The sequence below is a fragment of the Lycium barbarum genome, chromosome 12, assembly GCF_019175385.1.
Source record: "Lycium barbarum isolate Lr01 chromosome 12, ASM1917538v2, whole genome shotgun sequence".
In the NCBI taxonomy this organism is placed as follows: domain Eukaryota; kingdom Viridiplantae; phylum Streptophyta; class Magnoliopsida; order Solanales; family Solanaceae; genus Lycium; species Lycium barbarum.
The window spans coordinates 94,404,149-94,421,865 of NC_083348.1; the positions used below are offsets into that span (position 1 = coordinate 94,404,149).

The 17,717-nt window shown below is 31.0% G+C and overlaps 1 protein-coding gene across 1 annotated transcript; it reads left to right on the forward strand.

Annotated features, from left to right (window-relative positions):
• The first annotated feature begins 13,327 nt into the window (after positions 1 to 13,327).
• On the forward strand, positions 13,328 to 16,938 carry LOC132622887 (delta(7)-sterol-C5(6)-desaturase). Its single transcript, XM_060337568.1, has 3 exons — positions 13,328 to 13,833; positions 14,607 to 14,912; positions 16,412 to 16,938. Exons 1-3 carry the CDS (start codon positions 13,617 to 13,619, stop codon positions 16,702 to 16,704), a joined length of 816 nt encoding a protein of 271 aa, XP_060193551.1. The 5' UTR covers positions 13,328 to 13,616; the 3' UTR covers positions 16,705 to 16,938.
• Positions 16,939 to 17,717: the final 779 nt, after the last annotated feature.

Below are 17,717 nucleotides of genomic sequence, written 5' to 3' on the forward strand. Positions count from 1 at the left end.
TTTTCAAGTTACTTTTAAAAAATTTGTAGCTAGGATAAAAATTCAAGAATGGACACTTTTGGGAACATCACTCGTTATTTCCTGCTACACTAGCCATAATCAAAAGGGATTTTTGCAAAATAAATTGCACAATTTTCCCTTTAAATGGGCTGGTCTTTAAAATTAAATTTATAACTAGTGGGACATAAGTTATTTAAGAGCGAGGGGCATATTTATGGGATATTATGAAGGGAAAAGGACATATATGGCCGGTCGGCCATAAATAATCTCACCCTCTAGCCCAATTTTTCTCAAACCCAAAATGTAGCAATTAAATTAATCCCATCCATTAGCCAAAACTTAAATAAGACAATTTTCAAATAAAAACCCAAACACAAAAATGTTTGAGGCGATTTTTATATATAATACGTGTCATTTGTGTATAAAATATGTATCAGTACCTATCTGTAATGTATAAAAACTATATAAAATACGAATCACTAAGGTATGTATCATTTTTGTATATAATATGTATCATTTGTGTATATAATGTGTATCGACACAGTGCAACTGCCCTGTAAAGAATAAAAAATTATATTAATTTTGTATATAATATGTATCATTTTTGTATACAAAGTGTATATATAATTCCAGTATGTGTATATAAACTGTATCAGTCTTGTACAAAAATGAACCATACGTATAAAAATGTATTATAGAAACCGTATCATTGTGGTATATAATATGTATCACTATTGTATATGTTAAAAATAAATATCATATAATTATTGTATAATATGTGTATAATAAATGTATAACTAACGTATAATTTATGTATAATAAATGTATGATTAATTCCAGCATATGTATATAAAATGTATAATTCTTGTATATAAAGTGTATATATAATTCCAAAATATGCATATATGCTGTAGCAGCCTTTAGTGGCGACGTTTTTGTGGTGACTTAGTCGCCACAAAAAGTCTTTTTTCTTTAAGCCCCTGGGCTATTGGGCCGGCCAGCCTTGGCATTATTTTGGGCCGACCAGCTATTTTTTAGCATTAATTTGGGCCGACCGGATACCTAGTGGGATTAAACCCAAACAGTAGTTAAATGTGGGATTAGTTTGGCTGAGTGGACACACAATGTTCTTTTCCCTATTATGAACTTATGCCCCGCGAGAAAATTATTTGCATTGAGGAGCAAAAATTAAAGACCAGAACAAAATAAGGACAAAGTGCAAATGACCCTTTTTTACACCGTATAACTTGCCAGTCAAAACAATATCCGAAAAATGTATATTCTTGTACATTAATTAACACATTTTAAATATAATTAGAGTATCTAGTATTTGTTATAAATATTATTTATTATTATGGATGTCTATCTTTAAGAAAAATATTAGGGTTAGTGACTTTGGGATCAAGTTACTTTTTCCCTATAAATATAGAACTTCTCCGTTGTAAATGAATCCCTAACAAGAGAAATAATATATCTTCTCTCTTTCTCTGCAATATTCTTCTTGTTGCTTTATTATTTTATAACACGTTATCAGCACGAGATTCTAACCAACTGAGGAATTGGACAATATCGTAAACGAAATATTTGCTGACTTCTACAAATCGTTCCACAGGTATCTCGTGGCTCTTTGCCCAGTTATTTAATATGCGTAGATATATGTATTGCCAATTTAAAATCTAGCTATCAAGCTTACTGGATAACACCATGAAGTGATAAAGGATGCAAAAGCTAATTTCTGGCCAATGATTAAAAAGAAAAGAAAAGGAAATCTACTTAAATAGCATATGCTTTTCTCTGGTATACGCTTCCATGATTTTAGATGTAATTAAATTTTCTCCTTAAGAGCAGTATCGTCACTCGTCAGGACCCAAGTACTATTTTAATATTAATTTCATGATTTACGTTAACTATTAGGGCACGATCACCGAAACCGGCCATACTTTGTATGTCTATTGTAACCAGAAGTAATAATAATGTTTATTCATATCTTTGGCATCAGAAATTATAATATTTTTTGTATGCCTGTTATGATTAATTTGTTTATGTCTATAATCATCAGAAGTGGTAATATATTTCATGTCTTCATCAATTACTAGAAGTGATAATATTTTTATATGCTTGTGATTACAATTGAAGATATGTTAGAATACTCTATGTTATATGGATACTTTGATTTGCTCCTGAAGTAACAACATCTTAAAAGAGGCATTAATCTATCATAATTTGATATGCTCAGAACACGTAGAGATAATTCTGTTTCATTCCTGAAGAATGAGAACTTTTGATAAATGTTAAAAATACAGATTCATTCCCTTAAGTGAATGTGATGATATTTAGTAAAGATTATAAATATAGACATGTTCTTGGTTGTGAAAATATCACGTCTCACCTCCAGAAGAGGTAGAATAATTGAGTCAAAATAGTCTGAATTACTGGAATAGTAAACTTTTGAAAAATATACTCATGAAGTAAAACACTGAAATTTACTCCTGAAGTAGTAAACTTTGACATTTACTCCTGAAATAGTAAGGTTTTGAACTTCAATTCCGAAGTGGTAAGACTTTGAACTTTACTCATGAAGTAGTAAGGTTTTGATGACACAAGCAGTGTCTATGCAATATTTGGTAGTACAAAATTAATGATCAAAGTTCAAAAGAGCCTAATTATTCGTCTATAAGGATCATGACACCAGCAGTGTCCAAACAATATCCGATTATGGAGAATAAATTAAAGGTTCCAGATGAGTGTATATACTATTATTTAACTCGTTCTAGATTGTAATATACGAAGTTGTTATGATCGAAACAGAAGTTGTAGTAAACCCGAAGTTTACGAAAGTAAATGGCTATCATATTTAAGCTATAAATGAAGGGAGTATTAAATATTTTCAAAATCATGGTGGGTAAGAAATATGTACGTGAATGGTTACCCTATTTATTCTCCAAATTGTACTACACAAATATAAGCATGATGAAATGACATGTCACGGTAAACCAGAAGTTTATTGGTACAAAAAAAAAATCATGTCATAGTAAACCAGAAGTTTATTAGAACTAATAGCACATGGCATGGTAAACTTGAAGTTTACTAGTATAAATAATTTTATTAGTCGGCATGAGCAGTTTGGCCATCCCGATTCAAATATGATGTGCAGATTGAGTATTTGACATATATTGAAGAATTAGAAGATTCTTCAAGAATTTATTTGTGCTGCTTGTTCTCATGGTAAGTTGATTATACTAGATAATGTTGGGATTGAATTTCTTAAATTCTGAAAATATATAAAAGGTGAATATGGGCCCGTTCACTTATTATGTGATGTCTTAAATAGATGCATCGAATAAACGGTCACACGTGCGTTTATTGTCAACCCGCAGTTTGACATATGCAAAGTTACTTCCTCAAAATAATTGAGTTGAGGGCACAATTTTCAAATTATGTAATCAAGATAATTCATCTTGTTAATGCTGGTTTATATCCAAGTTGGTTTGGCATTGAATGCCTCCGATAAATAGCTAAACCATTGTTTCTGAGAACAGAGCTTCATGTGCTAGTCTGAGATATGATATATTGTATACAACATCACTTGTATGCTTGTATGCTTCAGATCAATAAATTATGATAAATTCTCCCCTCACAATTAGTTCAGGGTTAGGAACTAGATATTTCCATCTAATAATTTTTTATGTGTGGGATATAATTAATTAATCTACCATGATGAACAAAGATGGATTCCCCTGAAGAAGATGGGTATATGTTAGTTTTTCTAACATAAGGGGGAGAGAATAAGCAGCTGAGGAATATGTTATGAATTATCATTAGTGTGATCCTCATTAAAAAGATAATTCAACTCAAATGCTAGAAGCATTTGCTGACCAAAAATTAATTTCTAGTTTCAGCTGCAAAATGCTCCTATTAAATTCATGTTCCTGAAGGATAGAGTCTACAACATGCATGAAGCGTGGTAGACTAATCGGTTTCAAATGCAATAATCATTGAAAAGAAAGATGAGCAAATGATCATCATAAGGAGGCAATGTGCTTTTGAAGAGCCTACGACATAACACTTTATGAAACCTCATGAGAGATTTAGGTACCTAAAAATAATAGAATTGATGAGATCTCAATAAGTTATGTCATATTGCGAACCGATACAAATGCTATATCGTCGACAACACCTTTGGTACAATATAGCGCAATATTGTAAAAGATTGTGAGGGTTTAAATTCTACGTTTATTAAAGCATGCTAACGTACAAATTATTATCAAGTGAAATGATGAATCTTGGTAATCGTAAAGCTTATTGGACCTACTGCCCAGACACCCGAAGATGTCACATCATTTAAATATAAATAGATGTTGTCACAGCCTATATGAATTACTTGACAAAATTATATGAAAATTCTTGAAGAATGTTGAATGCCTGAAGCATATACAAGTTCTAGTAGTTTTGTTCATTATTCTTATATGAATTAAGTCAAGTAAGGTGAATGTGATTTAATCACCTTAATGAATGTTTAATGACTAAGGGTCTATTTATCCCTACGTCTTTGTGAAAATCAAAATTTGTCATATTATTTGTGCAAGTTGATGACTTGAGAATTATTGAAACTCTTAAAGAGTTCTCAAAAGCAGTATATTATCCGTTAAAAGAAGTTGAAATGAGAAACTTGCAGAATTCTTTAGTCCTGAAGTGTCGTATCTTTATGCTATTAATTCATTTATATGTTCTGTTATGACTATGAGAGATTACAGTCATACGATGTTGTTCTACATGACAGTCAAATCATATAAAGATAACATCTGATTATAAAGCAAGTCAGAAATGCACTTGGAGTGATTTCAACAATATTATATGCCGATGCAACTCTATCCAAAGACTGAAGATGCAACAACATACATAGCCCAATTAAAGAGTGGATTCATAAAAGGACAAAGCTTATTTCACGAAAGTTGTTCTTTACACATGAGATCCAGAAGAATGGTGATATCAACATTCAACAAATTCATTCAAGTGATAATATGACTGATTTGTTCACCAAGTTTCTATCAACTGCAACTTTCGAGAAGATGGTTCACAAGATTGGAATGCGAAGATTCAAGTTTTGGATTGATGTTCTCATCAGGGGGAGTTAATACGCGCTATACTTTTTTTCCCTTACCCAAGGTTTTGTCCCATTGGGTTTTTCCTTGTAAGGTTTTTAATGAGGCGACCAAATGGCGTATTATTAGAAATGTGTACTTTTTTTCCTTCACTAGAATTTTTCCCACTGATTTTTTTTTTTCTAGTAAGATTTTAACGAGACACATTATTTATCAAATAGACATCCAAGGGGGAGTGTAATAAATATTATTTATTATTATGGATGTTTATCTTTAAGAGAAATATTAGGGTTAGTGACTTTGGGATCAAGTCACTTTTTCCCTATAAATATAGAGGTTCTTCTCCGTTGTCAGTGAATCCCTAACAAGAGAAATAAGATATCTGCTCTCTTCTCTCTTTCTCTGCAATATTCTTTTTGTTGCTTTATTATTTTATAACACTATCTGAATATTTACTTAACAGTTATAATTATTTTTGGTGAACAACCGAATGTATAATTTTCCCAAAAAAAATAACATATATATATATATATACTAGATGGCCTATGCCCGTGCTGCGCACGGGCCCAACATTTCGGATTATAGTGTATCTATGTATATGTAGTTGTGTTTAGATAATGATAATATATATATATATATATACATACTATGTTCAAAATACGATTAATATAACATTGTAGTTTGTGCTCCGTATCTAAAACTTTATTTTATTCGTGTTTGCTACGAAAATTTATTAATACTTTTTAAAAGAGAAGATTTGTTTAAAAGAAAACTATTTTATTCTCTTTGAGATAAAATAATAGCAATATTTAAGCATCAGTTGATACTTTCAATTTTAATTCGATTAATTTAAAAGTGTAAAATGCTAATTATTTTTTATCAAATTTTGATTTGGATAATTCTAATTCAAATTATTAAATTAATTTTACATATTTGAAACGAAACAAAGTAGAAATTATTTTTCTATTTAAAAGAAAAAATGCTATTTTTTAACTTTTGGTAAATATTCTCGGTTTAACTCATTTTACTTGTGATGTTGTCTTTTGCATGGTTTTTTAAGGAAACGCGAATTAGAATTATAATTTGACTAATTTATCTTATTCATTATTTGATCTTCATTTGATATTAATCTCTTTTTACATTTATTAGAGTAAGAATAAAAATAAAAAAGTAATTAAATTGTATAAAAATAAAAAAGTAATTAAATTGTATGTTATTTTTTAAATATATATATTTTAAGTATATTTATTTTAGTAAACATAATATATAAATGACATGGCGGAATAGAAAATACAACAATTAAATATTTTGAAGAAAAGTAATAATATGAGGTCCATGTTTTTTGCTGTGCAATAATTTCATTTGCTCTCATTAATGGGTTAATATGCATGTGGCAATGAATCCACTATTATTGACTTGATGGGGATACTTTGGGAATTATATGAATATTGTTTGATTTTTTAGTATATGGGATGCACGTTTTTTTTTTACGTTGCCTTTTTTTTTTAATATGGGGTCTATTTTTTTTCATGTGTTTGAAGAGGGTGGCGTCCACTTTTTTTTTCCATGAGTTTGGGGAGGGTGGGGTCCAGTTTTTTTTTTTTTTTTTTTTTTTTTAAGAGTGACTGTCGACGAAGTATGGGTAAACTTGATGCTTCTATATAGTAGAAAAATAGAAATATAATAAAGTATTTCTATCTACTTTTTAGAAGAGTTGGTAATATAAAGTATAAAACGTAATTTTTTTTGCCTTAAATAAAAAAGTGGGTGGGACCACAAAGGATTTTTTTTTATTCTTAAATAAAAAAATAGGACCGAACACGGACGACGATGTTGCCTCTATAAACTGGCTCTTCTATATAGTAGTAATAGTAAAGTCATACATATAATTTTTTTTATCAAAATTTGATTTGGATAATTCTAATTCAAATTATTATATTAATTTTATATGTTCAAGATGAAACGAAGTAGAAATTTGATTTTCTATTTAAATGAAGAACTTATATTTTTTAATTTTTAGTAAATATTTTTTGTTTAACTCATTTTACTTGTCATGTTGTTTTTTAAATGATTTTTAAGGAAACGTCAATTAGAATTAGAATTTCACTAATTTACCTTATTAATTATTTGATCTCTATTTAATATTATTTTTTCTTTTATGACATTAATCTCTTTTCACATTTATTAGAGTAAGGAAAAAATGAAAAAGTAATTAAATTTTATCTTATTTTAATATATAAGTATTTTAAGTATGTTGTTGTACAATAATTTCACGTGCTCCCACTAATGGGTTGATACGCATGTGACAATGAATCCATCATTATTTATTTAATTGTTTGATTTTCTAAGCACTTTTTTTAACATTGTTTGTTTTTTTAATATGAGATTCATTTTTTTTTAATATTAGTTGTTGTTTAATATATATGGGCCCCACATTTTTTTCCCAAGAGCTTGGATGTGATGGGTTCCACTTTTTTTTTTTTTTAATACTGGTTGATGTTTAATATGGGACCACTTCTATTTTTTAATTTGTAGTAAATATTTTTTGTTTAACTCATTTTACTTGTCATGTTGTTTTTTACACGGTTTTTAAAGAAACGTCAATTAAAATTATAATTTCACTAATTTATCTTATTAATTATTTGATCTCCATTTAATATTATTTTTTCTTTTATGACATTAATCTCTTTTCACATTTATTAGAGTAAGGAAAAAATGAAAAAATAATTAAATTCTATCTTATTTTAATATATAAGTATTTTAAGTATATTGCTGTACAATAATTTCATGTGTTCCACTAATTGGTTGATATGTATGTGGTAATGAGTCCATCATTATTGATTTAATTGTTTGATTTTCTAAGCATTTGTTTTTTAACATTGTTTGTTTTATTAATATGGGATTCACCTTTTTTTTTTTTAATATTGCTTGATTCTATTAATATGGGGTCCACTTTTTTTCTCGTAAGTTTGGATGTGGTGAGTTCCACTTTTTTTCTTCCTTTTTTTTTTATTGCTCGATGCTATTTAGTATGGGGCCCACTTTTTTTTTTTGAAGGGACAACGGAACCCATGCTTTATATAGTTTTTTTTTTTTTTATTGGATTCACCTTTTTTTTTTTTTTAATATTGCTTGATTCTATTAATATGGGGTCCACTTTTTTTTCTCGTGAATTTGGATGTGGTGAGTTCCACTTTTTTTTATTTTTTTTTATTGCTCGGTGTTATTTAGTATGGGCCCACCCTTTTTTTTTTAAGGGACAACAGACGATGAAGCATGAGTCTAAACCCATGCTTTATATAGTTTCTTCTTTTTTTATTTTTATTTTTTATATTGCTTGGTGTTGTTTAGTATGGGGCCCACCCCTTTGAATATTATTAGTGTGCACTATTTTTATGCATAATATATATATATATATATATATATATATATATATATATGTTCAAAACACGATTGATATAACATTGTAATTTGTGCTGGGTATCTAAAACTTTATTATATTAGTGTTTGCTAAGAATACAAAGTCTGAATTTTTTTTTTTACATTGTTTATTTTTTTAATATGGGATTAACTTTTTTTTTATATACATTGCTTGATTTTGTCAACATGGTAGTTTGTGCTTCGTATTTAAAACTTTATTATATTAGTGTTTGCTACGGATACGCATGGTCGCATGGTGTTTAATATGGGCCCCACAATATATATATATATATATATATATATATATGTTCAAAACACGATTGATATAACATTGTAATTTGTGCTTCATATCTAAAACTTCATTATATTAGTGTTTGCTAAGAATACAAAGTCTGAACTTTTTTTTTTTGACATTGTTTAGTTTTTTAAAATGGGATTAACTTTTTTTATATATAGATTGCTTGATTTTGTCAATATGGGATACTATGTTCAAAACACGATTAATATAACATTGTAGTTTGTGCTCCGTATTTAAAACTTTATTATATTAGTGTTTGCTACGGATACGCATGGTGTTTAATATGGGGCTCACAATTTTTTTTAACATTGTTTATTTTTTTAATACGGGATTCACTTTTTTTTTTTAATATTGCTTTATTTTATTAATATGGAGTCCACTTTTTTTCCCGTGAGTTTGGGGGGCCCAATTTTTTTATTTTTGTGAGCATGTTTAATATTGGTGGGGGGGGGGGGGGGAATTTTTTTTTTAAATTTGTTTTTTATTTATGGGGGTCCACGACGAATAGTAGAAAAATATATAGACACATAGCAGGCAGAAACGTGACTAACTGAATCAGCAATAATATACAGTACTAGAAGAAGCGACAACTGGACTCATGAACGGTTAACAGCACCCATACTAGTTGAAGATTGCCGAACACCCATACCATGTGAAGACAGCGACATCGGAAAACAACAGTGTCAGTCTCTCTACACTCACTACGTTTTACTCCTTACTTTATCTAATATAGTTACATTTAAAATTGTATCAATTAAAAGGAACTCTGTTCCCACACAATTTGAATTTTGAGGGATATATATCCTGTTATTATTTGAGGTGGCTGTCCTGTTTATTTGTCTAAGTTGTTTGGCTTTCCGTTAAATTAAACGCCTTCGACTAACCCTTTTTTTTTTTTTTTCCTATTAGAGTTATTAATATACTCCTATTAATCATGTGAGGAAAATATCTTTTGCTCCCCAAGATTTCTCAATATATTAGTTTTTCAATTAAAGTCTTCATGTACATCAACTAGTCCAAATAAGTGTGCCTTACAAGTTACACCTTCATTTTACACACGAGGGCACGAAAATCAACATAACAAATCACCAGATTCGATTTCATAACATTGCATTACTATTTATTAATTGATAATATCTTGATAGTATATGCACGTAGAGGCGGGTCTAGAATTTGAAGTTTGGAAGTTTCCATCCATCTCAAGTTAAAAAATAAAAAAATTGATACATGGTGGCCAAGGGGATTCGAACCCTTAACCAAGAGGAACAAAGCTTAAAAAGTTATTTTTCTACCACTAAAGTAATAACAAACTTTGTTAATGGTTCCCAATTCGTATTTCTTATATATATACTAGATTTTTCAATACAAATACAGAAACCGCGCAAATGTATGGAGGTTCCCGAGAACCCCCATATAGCACACTAAACCCGCCCCTGTTTGCATGTTACGTTTAAATAGTGATTTGCTTAAACGAATGCGACACATGATCTAACATTTAATCAATTAATCATAGAGATGATAATGAACCAAGAAGAGACCGAGTAGAATAGGCCAAACCTTTAATGAAGCGGGGTAAGGTAACGTTTATTTAAGCCTAGGACAAGACATGCCAAATTTAATATTTTAAATTTTTAATGTAACAAGGGGTCAGACTTCAAAATTAATTAATGTGATGCATCAGTTGCTACAAGTGGCAAGTCAGTCCAACACAAGTTTGAATGGAAGAAATTCTTTAATCTTCATTGTTCCAGTTATACCGTTCAAGTAAGATGAACATAATTATTACGTACTCATAGTCTTTCCATTAATTCTAAAATAATTTTTAAAGGTTTGACACACCTATTTAAAAAAGTCATTTAATAGTATTAACGTTGAACTTGAACATACAAAAAAGAATTGGTCAGTTATCAAATGATTTCAAGTTAAAATCAAAGTTAGTTGAGTTGGATGAATAATCAAAAACTAATGATACTAAGTGATTTTCAGCCGCTCAATGGTCAAATAAAAATAACAACCATATACATATGTTAACGTGCATTCAAAATAAGATTCTAACAAATTAAAACTTTTGTAATTCTTTAACTATCAACGTAGATCGGAAAAATCATTTTGGGGAAAGTGCTTTATAAATCCGGCAAGAAATATTTAATAAAGAAAATAAAATAAAATGTGAAAAATAAGTGGGGCGAGACGAGACATTGGACCGTAGAACAAAATCTCGACAGCGAAAGAAAACTTATCCTATCCTATTTTGTCGAGTCCGGAACTTTTTTAACCAAAAAAAAAAAAAAAAATTGGAACAAAATTAACCCATTTAAAAAAAAAATAATTAAAGTAGGCTTCCGTGAAAGGATCAAACTGTAACTTTTTGAGTTTGGTACTTTCACGCACAGATTCTGTGCTTGAAACAGGGTGCCTTTTTTTTTTTTCTTTTCTTTGTTTAAGATATCGAAATCACGTTTTTTCCATACTTTGGGCAAAGATTAGTCATGTTTCAAAATCCTAAAATATCAATAAGTTATATAGAACTTCATATATTTTTTTGCGTACAATAACGTCGGCTCATTACATCAAGTATAACTAAACGTTTGGATCGTCGTTTTAGGGGTTTTAAAGTGCCCCGAAGTAAGTTTTGTTTGCTTGGAAACTTGTCATATTTGTTCTTTGAAAATCAAACTCAAAATAAGCTTTTTTCCGTATTTTGAACCGAAGATTAGTCACGTTTCAAAACACCGGAATATAAATATTTTATATAAAACTTCATATTTTTTTTTAGCGAAAAATAATGTCGGCTTATTACATCAAGTATACATATATGTTTGGATCATCGTTTTAGGGGTTGTACAGTAACTCGAAGTAAGTTTGGAAACTTGTTATCTTCAAGTTTTTTTTTTCGTACTTTGACTGAAGATTAGTCACGTTTTAAAACGTCAGAATATAAATATTTTATATAGAACTTAATATTTTTTTTAGCGTACAATAATATCGGCTCACTACATTATGTATACATATGCCTCTTCACTCACGTAAATAAAAAATAAGGACATGAGCATAGGTAGAAAACTAGTTGTGAATTGTTGAAACTTTAAATGGTCACAACTTTGCGCTCGGATGTCCGATTTACGCGATTTTTTTTACCCAGGGTATTTTTTCGAGATCTACGCGGACAAACAGCCACAAGGTGGTTTGGCCGAGCCGATTTTCCAAAAAAATGCCCGTTATCCCATTCAATTTGAATTTTGTCCCAAATTTGTGCAAAAATTTCATTCTTCTCTAGTAAAAATCTAATGATAAAAAATCTATTTCGAGATGGTAATCCCGTGGTAATGATGTTTTGAATGTCAATTTCGAGGTTCAAAATTCAATTTATGAAAACGAGTTAGATAGCATTAGTGAACAATATAAAAAATAAAAAGTGTCTACTTTGTAACATTCACCAATTTGGCTTGTGGTTTAGCCTCTTTTTTTTACTCACTTCTTTTTTATGCCAACAACATGGGATCAAATCTTTGTGGGAGCATTGAATGAGATATATTATACATTGGTCTCGTACTGGATGAATTATTTTTTAATATAATATTTTTATTTATTTCAAAACACTTAAATCAAAACCCTATAAAATATGACACTTAGATCTAAAGATGACAAGTTTCCAAGCAAACAAAACTTATTTCGGAGCACTTTACAACCCCTAAAATGACGATCCAAACGTTTAGGTATACTTGATGTAATGAGCCGACGTTATTGGACGCAAAAAAATATATTAAGTTCTATATAACATATTTATATTTCGGGGTTCTGAAACATGACTAATCTTTGTCCAAAGTATGGAAAAAACGTGATTTTGATAGCTTAAAAAAAGAAAAGAAAAAAAAGGCACCCTGTTTCACGCACAGAATCTGTGCGTGAAGCCTACTTTGGTTTTTTTTTTTTTTTTAATGGGTTAGTTTGGTTCCATTTTTTTTTTTTTTGGGTTAAAAAAGTTCCGGACCCCTATTTTGTCCCGTTTGCCATCCCATCCCTAAATCATGGTCGTTTGGTACACGGTATAAGGTGGATATTCAATACTAATTTTGTATCATGTTTGATAGAAGGTATAAATTTATCCCATCTTTTACCAAATAAAATATAAAATGAAGCCCAAACTTACAGATGGGATATCCACCTTATCCCATTAAACTTGAGATTTTTTTTTTATCCCACCTTCTAGATGAAATAAATTAGTCCTAGGATTATAATCTCGGTATAATTTAATCCGTGTACCAAACGACCCCTAATGGTACAATTTAATCCAAAAATCAGTTTATATCTCTGGTTATGATTATTAAATAAATCATGCGACCTCAAAATAATTTGATATACATTTTGATCCAACCTTATTTCCCTTCTTTTTTTTTTTTTTCATTTTTTCTAATTAGTGGGAGATCATCAGACCCTTATTTCTCTTTTGTTTATTCGGATTATATACCCGACGAAATACAATTACTATCATAAGGATCTCTCAAACCATAAACAGTATGTAGCTGAAGGACGGACGATCTTTTATTACTTCTAGTAGAATCTTTTGTCAATATTAGCTCATTATACAGCACATGGGACAGTCCAACATGGAATCTATTTCATTAAAATAAGTACCGCACACATACCAACACCGTTATGTCCCTAGAGCCACTTGTTTTCTCCATCACACACTCCTCACTCCATACATAGCGCCTCTTCATCTCTGTCACCGTCGGAATCTGGTAAAGCCCGACCCGACCCGACCCGGCCCTTTTGTCCTTTTTTTTCCAAGGGATATGGAGGATTACTTGAAACTGTTTGTGGAGGAAACATCGTTTTACAATAGGGTGGTATTGGGTACGTTGTTGCCTGAATCATGGTGGGGAACACTACCTCACATGGTACAAGGATGGCTACGTAACTACATTGGTGGTGTTCTACTTTACTTCATCTCTGGTTTCCTCTGGTGCTTTTACATCTATCACTTGAACCGCAATCTCTATATTCCCAAAGGTCTCCCCTCTGTTTATGTGCTTTCTTTCCATTAATACAAATGTATATGTTAATTGAATCGTGTTTGCCTTTTTACCAAAGTTTTTTAACCTGCTGTCTAAATATTTATTCTTTACATTTGAGTATTTGGCGTTTTTGGGTGTTGCAGACTTATACTCAAAGTATTAACTTGTAAAGAGTAAGAAAATCCACGCATGCATTCACATTTCATTGTGTATATGTTCATCAATTAATTAAAAACTTGAAAAACAATTACTATAATTTTCTGTTTAGCAACTTTTTTTGTGTAGCTGGATGCTTAAAAAGAAAAAGAAAAAAGAACAAAGTCCACTACAACTTACTAAGTCTGGGAAACAAATATATGCAAATAGAAGATCCTTTTAAGGTGAAGGTTTTGCTTTGATGACTATGGATCTGAACTAAATCGCATTGATAGCTATTGATTTCAATGCGGACATATTTTATTTTGATAATTGTGGCTTCCGGTTCAGCTTGCGCGCACCTCCACAATTATCTCAAGTTTATATTAGTGTTATAGAATTTTATAAGCTGGTCTTATATTTGCTTTAAGACTTCTTCATTGGAACAGTTTACATAGATTAATTAATGGTCCTTTTAGTTCTACATATGTATGCCAATTTCTCAGTTTATGTAGCAGATCCATTTTTTAATGCTTCGATAAAGATAACGTCGAATCTAGATTCATAATTTCTCCTGTGATATTCGTTTGGTGAAAAGGAGAAACTATGGACTCATGAACATTTTGATTGCAGATGCCATCCCTTCAAACAACGCAATGCTCTTGCAAATATCAGTTGCCATGAAAGCTATGCCGTGGTACTGTGCCTTTCCATCACTTTCTGAGTACATGATTGAAAATGGATGGACAAAATGTTTTGCAAGAATAAGTGATGTTGGATGGCCTTCCTACGTCATCTATGCCGCCGTTTATCTTGTAATCGTGGAGTTTGGGATCTACTGGATGCACAAGTTGTTGCATGACATAAAACCTCTGTACAAATATCTGCACGCTACGCATCATATTTACAACAAGCAAAACACACTTTCCCCGTTTGCTGGTAAGCTCTCAAGTCTAGTCATCTCGAGTTTTGGCTTATTTATGATAACAACTTCTAGCTGGCGGAGCAGTTGGATTTCTCTGTGATACTCTATTGATAATTTGTTGAACTAATGCTGCATTTCCTGTATGATGGCTACAATCCAGCCATGAGGACAACAAATTAATGTGTAAATTTTAACATCTTAGTCTAGCGTCATGCAACCTTTTCTTTCTTGGTCAGGGGGGTTGACTTATATAGTTGGTTAGACCCATTTTACCAGGACTACGATGATTGCCTGACTAATAATACTTAAAATGAAATTAAGACTACTGGAATTTCGTCTCTTACTTTTTGATTGTTTCTGTATGTGATAACCAGCTTACCTGAAGAGATTGGAGTGATGTTTGGTAGAAAAAAGTACTATTATTTTCTCCTTTCGTCGGAAACTAGAAACAATGATAGGATTGAGGAAAGAAAAATATTCAAGCAAATTTATCAAAATGTGGACATTTGGAAAAATGATCAAAAGGTATTTCCTATCTTTACACCACAAAGAGAAAAAAATCTATATTACAACTAATGAGATTGGCCCTTCGAATCACATCCACAATATGCATTCATGTTCAGCTCCACTATTAACAGCTTCCAATCCCGCGCAGCATAACCTCTCCCTATCTTTTCTTCCCTACCTTTTCATCCAAAAAAAGTTAAACGGACCTTCCTCTCTTATCTTATCCTATCTTATCTCCTCTCACATGTACAGCCACTTGTGTACACCAAACTCAGCTTCAGTCTCTTTCTTGTATAAATACAAAGTTCCAAATACATCCACTTTTTGTTTTTCTTTTTATAAGTGGAAAAGCTAGTATTCTTTTTATTCCTTTAGGTAAAAAAAAGATAAAGAGAAATAGTTTCTAAAAAAGATACCGAAAAGTCAGCATAGGTTTTTGGGGAGAACTCTCTTTATTCTTCCGAACAAGTTTTCCACAAGAATCCCAACAAAAACTAAAGGGTTCTAAGTTTTCTTTTTGCTCTCTGGCCTAGATTTTCCTTCCTCCCGTCTAATGAGTTTCAAAATCTAAATGCACAGTCCTGGAAGTCAAATATTAATTAAATGCTTTGAAACAATATTTTTTGCTCACTTATCAAACACCAAAAAATATTTCCAAGAAAACATTTTCCTTCATACCAAACACATCCAAAGTCTTGGCTGTTTGTCTTTTGTAACCATGCTATTATTATCTGTGACATTCTGAACTTTCTTTATATGCCTCAACTTCTTGCAATGCATATCCGTTCTAGAAAATTGGTTGCTAAATCATCACAATATTGCTAACTAATTCACGGTGTCCAGTTAAGCTATGATTCGTTATGTGTCACTATTGTGTTGTAATTTCCTGATACTCTTTCAAGCTAATTTGACCTCCAAGAGTCATAGCTTCTTTTATGGTTTACCTGGCCATAGTCATGGTTCTTTTTTGAGAGCTTCATAATGATCAACATGTTCTGCTACTCAGGATTGGCATTCCACCCATTGGATGGAATACTGCAGGCAGTGCCACACGTTGTAGCTCTATTCCTGGTGCCAATGCATTTCACTACACACATAGCACTCATATTCCTGGAAGCCTTATGGACTGCTAATATTCATGACTGCATACATGGGAAGGTGTGGCCTATAATGGGTGCCGGCTATCATACCATTCACCATACGACATACCGCCATAATTATGGTCATTACACAATATGGATGGATTGGATGTTTGGGACTCTTCGTGATCCCGTTGAAGAGGATGCCAAGAAAATGTAATGTGCCTGATTGTACTCAAGGATGTTCCTTCTTGTTCATTGTCCTAGTTGTTGGGTAACCTGTGGGATTGTAGAATTTGTCTCATGTGTTTCCATCGCTGTTGGATGTAAATTTTTCAGTTGTAGTTTAAGTTGTAGACTGATTATGTTTTCTTATGTCTTTTCTTCCCTTATATTTAACAAAGGGCCCTTTAACAAATAATAAAACCTGCGGGGAAGAAAATTTCAGTCGAAATTTATGCCATAGCTCTTGATGGCGTCCATATGTTCGTTGTACTGATGACTCGCTATTATTTCTGCAAACGCTTTGGGAGCACATAAGCTTATCGGAGAATAACTTTTAGTTATATATTTGTACTGATGAACTAACATTTGGTTTGGTTAAATACCTGACATATTTTCGGTCATTGAACTGATACATAATTAACGAAGCCAGACTGGATTGAAAGTCAATTGGCATTGTTACACGTAATTACTGAAATCAAAAAATTATAGTTATAGAAATATAAAAGGTGATTAACTAAGAAATGCTAAATGTTTTACAGATGTATAACGTTATGTTGGGCAAATATCCAATTTAGTATATGAGTTTAACTAAAATCTATGTAGTAAATGTACTGGTTTCTAATTTCTGTTGGTGACTCTGCTTGAATGTAATTTTTTTTTTTTTGCTTGAGGATTTACTGGAAAGATTATTTACTAATTTAGTATGTGCTTTGAGACATTATGAGAAGAATATATCAGTCATTTTACAAACATCTTATAGTTGAAATGTTTAGAGTAAACAGCCCACTTAGATAAGAAAGACGAACACCAAAAGAGATCCGACACTTTTTTTAACACCAACTCTTCTAAAAATTGCTTGAATTTGTGAGAAATGTAAGTAAACTATATTTTGCATCTATCAAACGTAAGTACGTAGCAATGTAATCTCTTTAGTATTATTAGAAGCACAATGATATTTGGTCGTTTATTTTGGTCATCAAAATTTGTCTGATTATTTAAATAAAAGAT

Coding starts and splice junctions, on each gene's coding strand:
- LOC132622887 (XM_060337568.1), top strand. CDS start 13,617: ATGGAGGATTACTTGAAACTGTTTGTGGAGGAAACATCGTTTTACAAT. Junction 13,834..14,606: donor CAATCTCTATATTCCCAAAG/GTCTCCCCTCTG, acceptor TTTTGATTGCAG/ATGCCATCCCTTCAAACAAC. Junction 14,913..16,411: donor CACACTTTCCCCGTTTGCTG/GTAAGCTCTCAA, acceptor TCTGCTACTCAG/GATTGGCATTCCACCCATTG.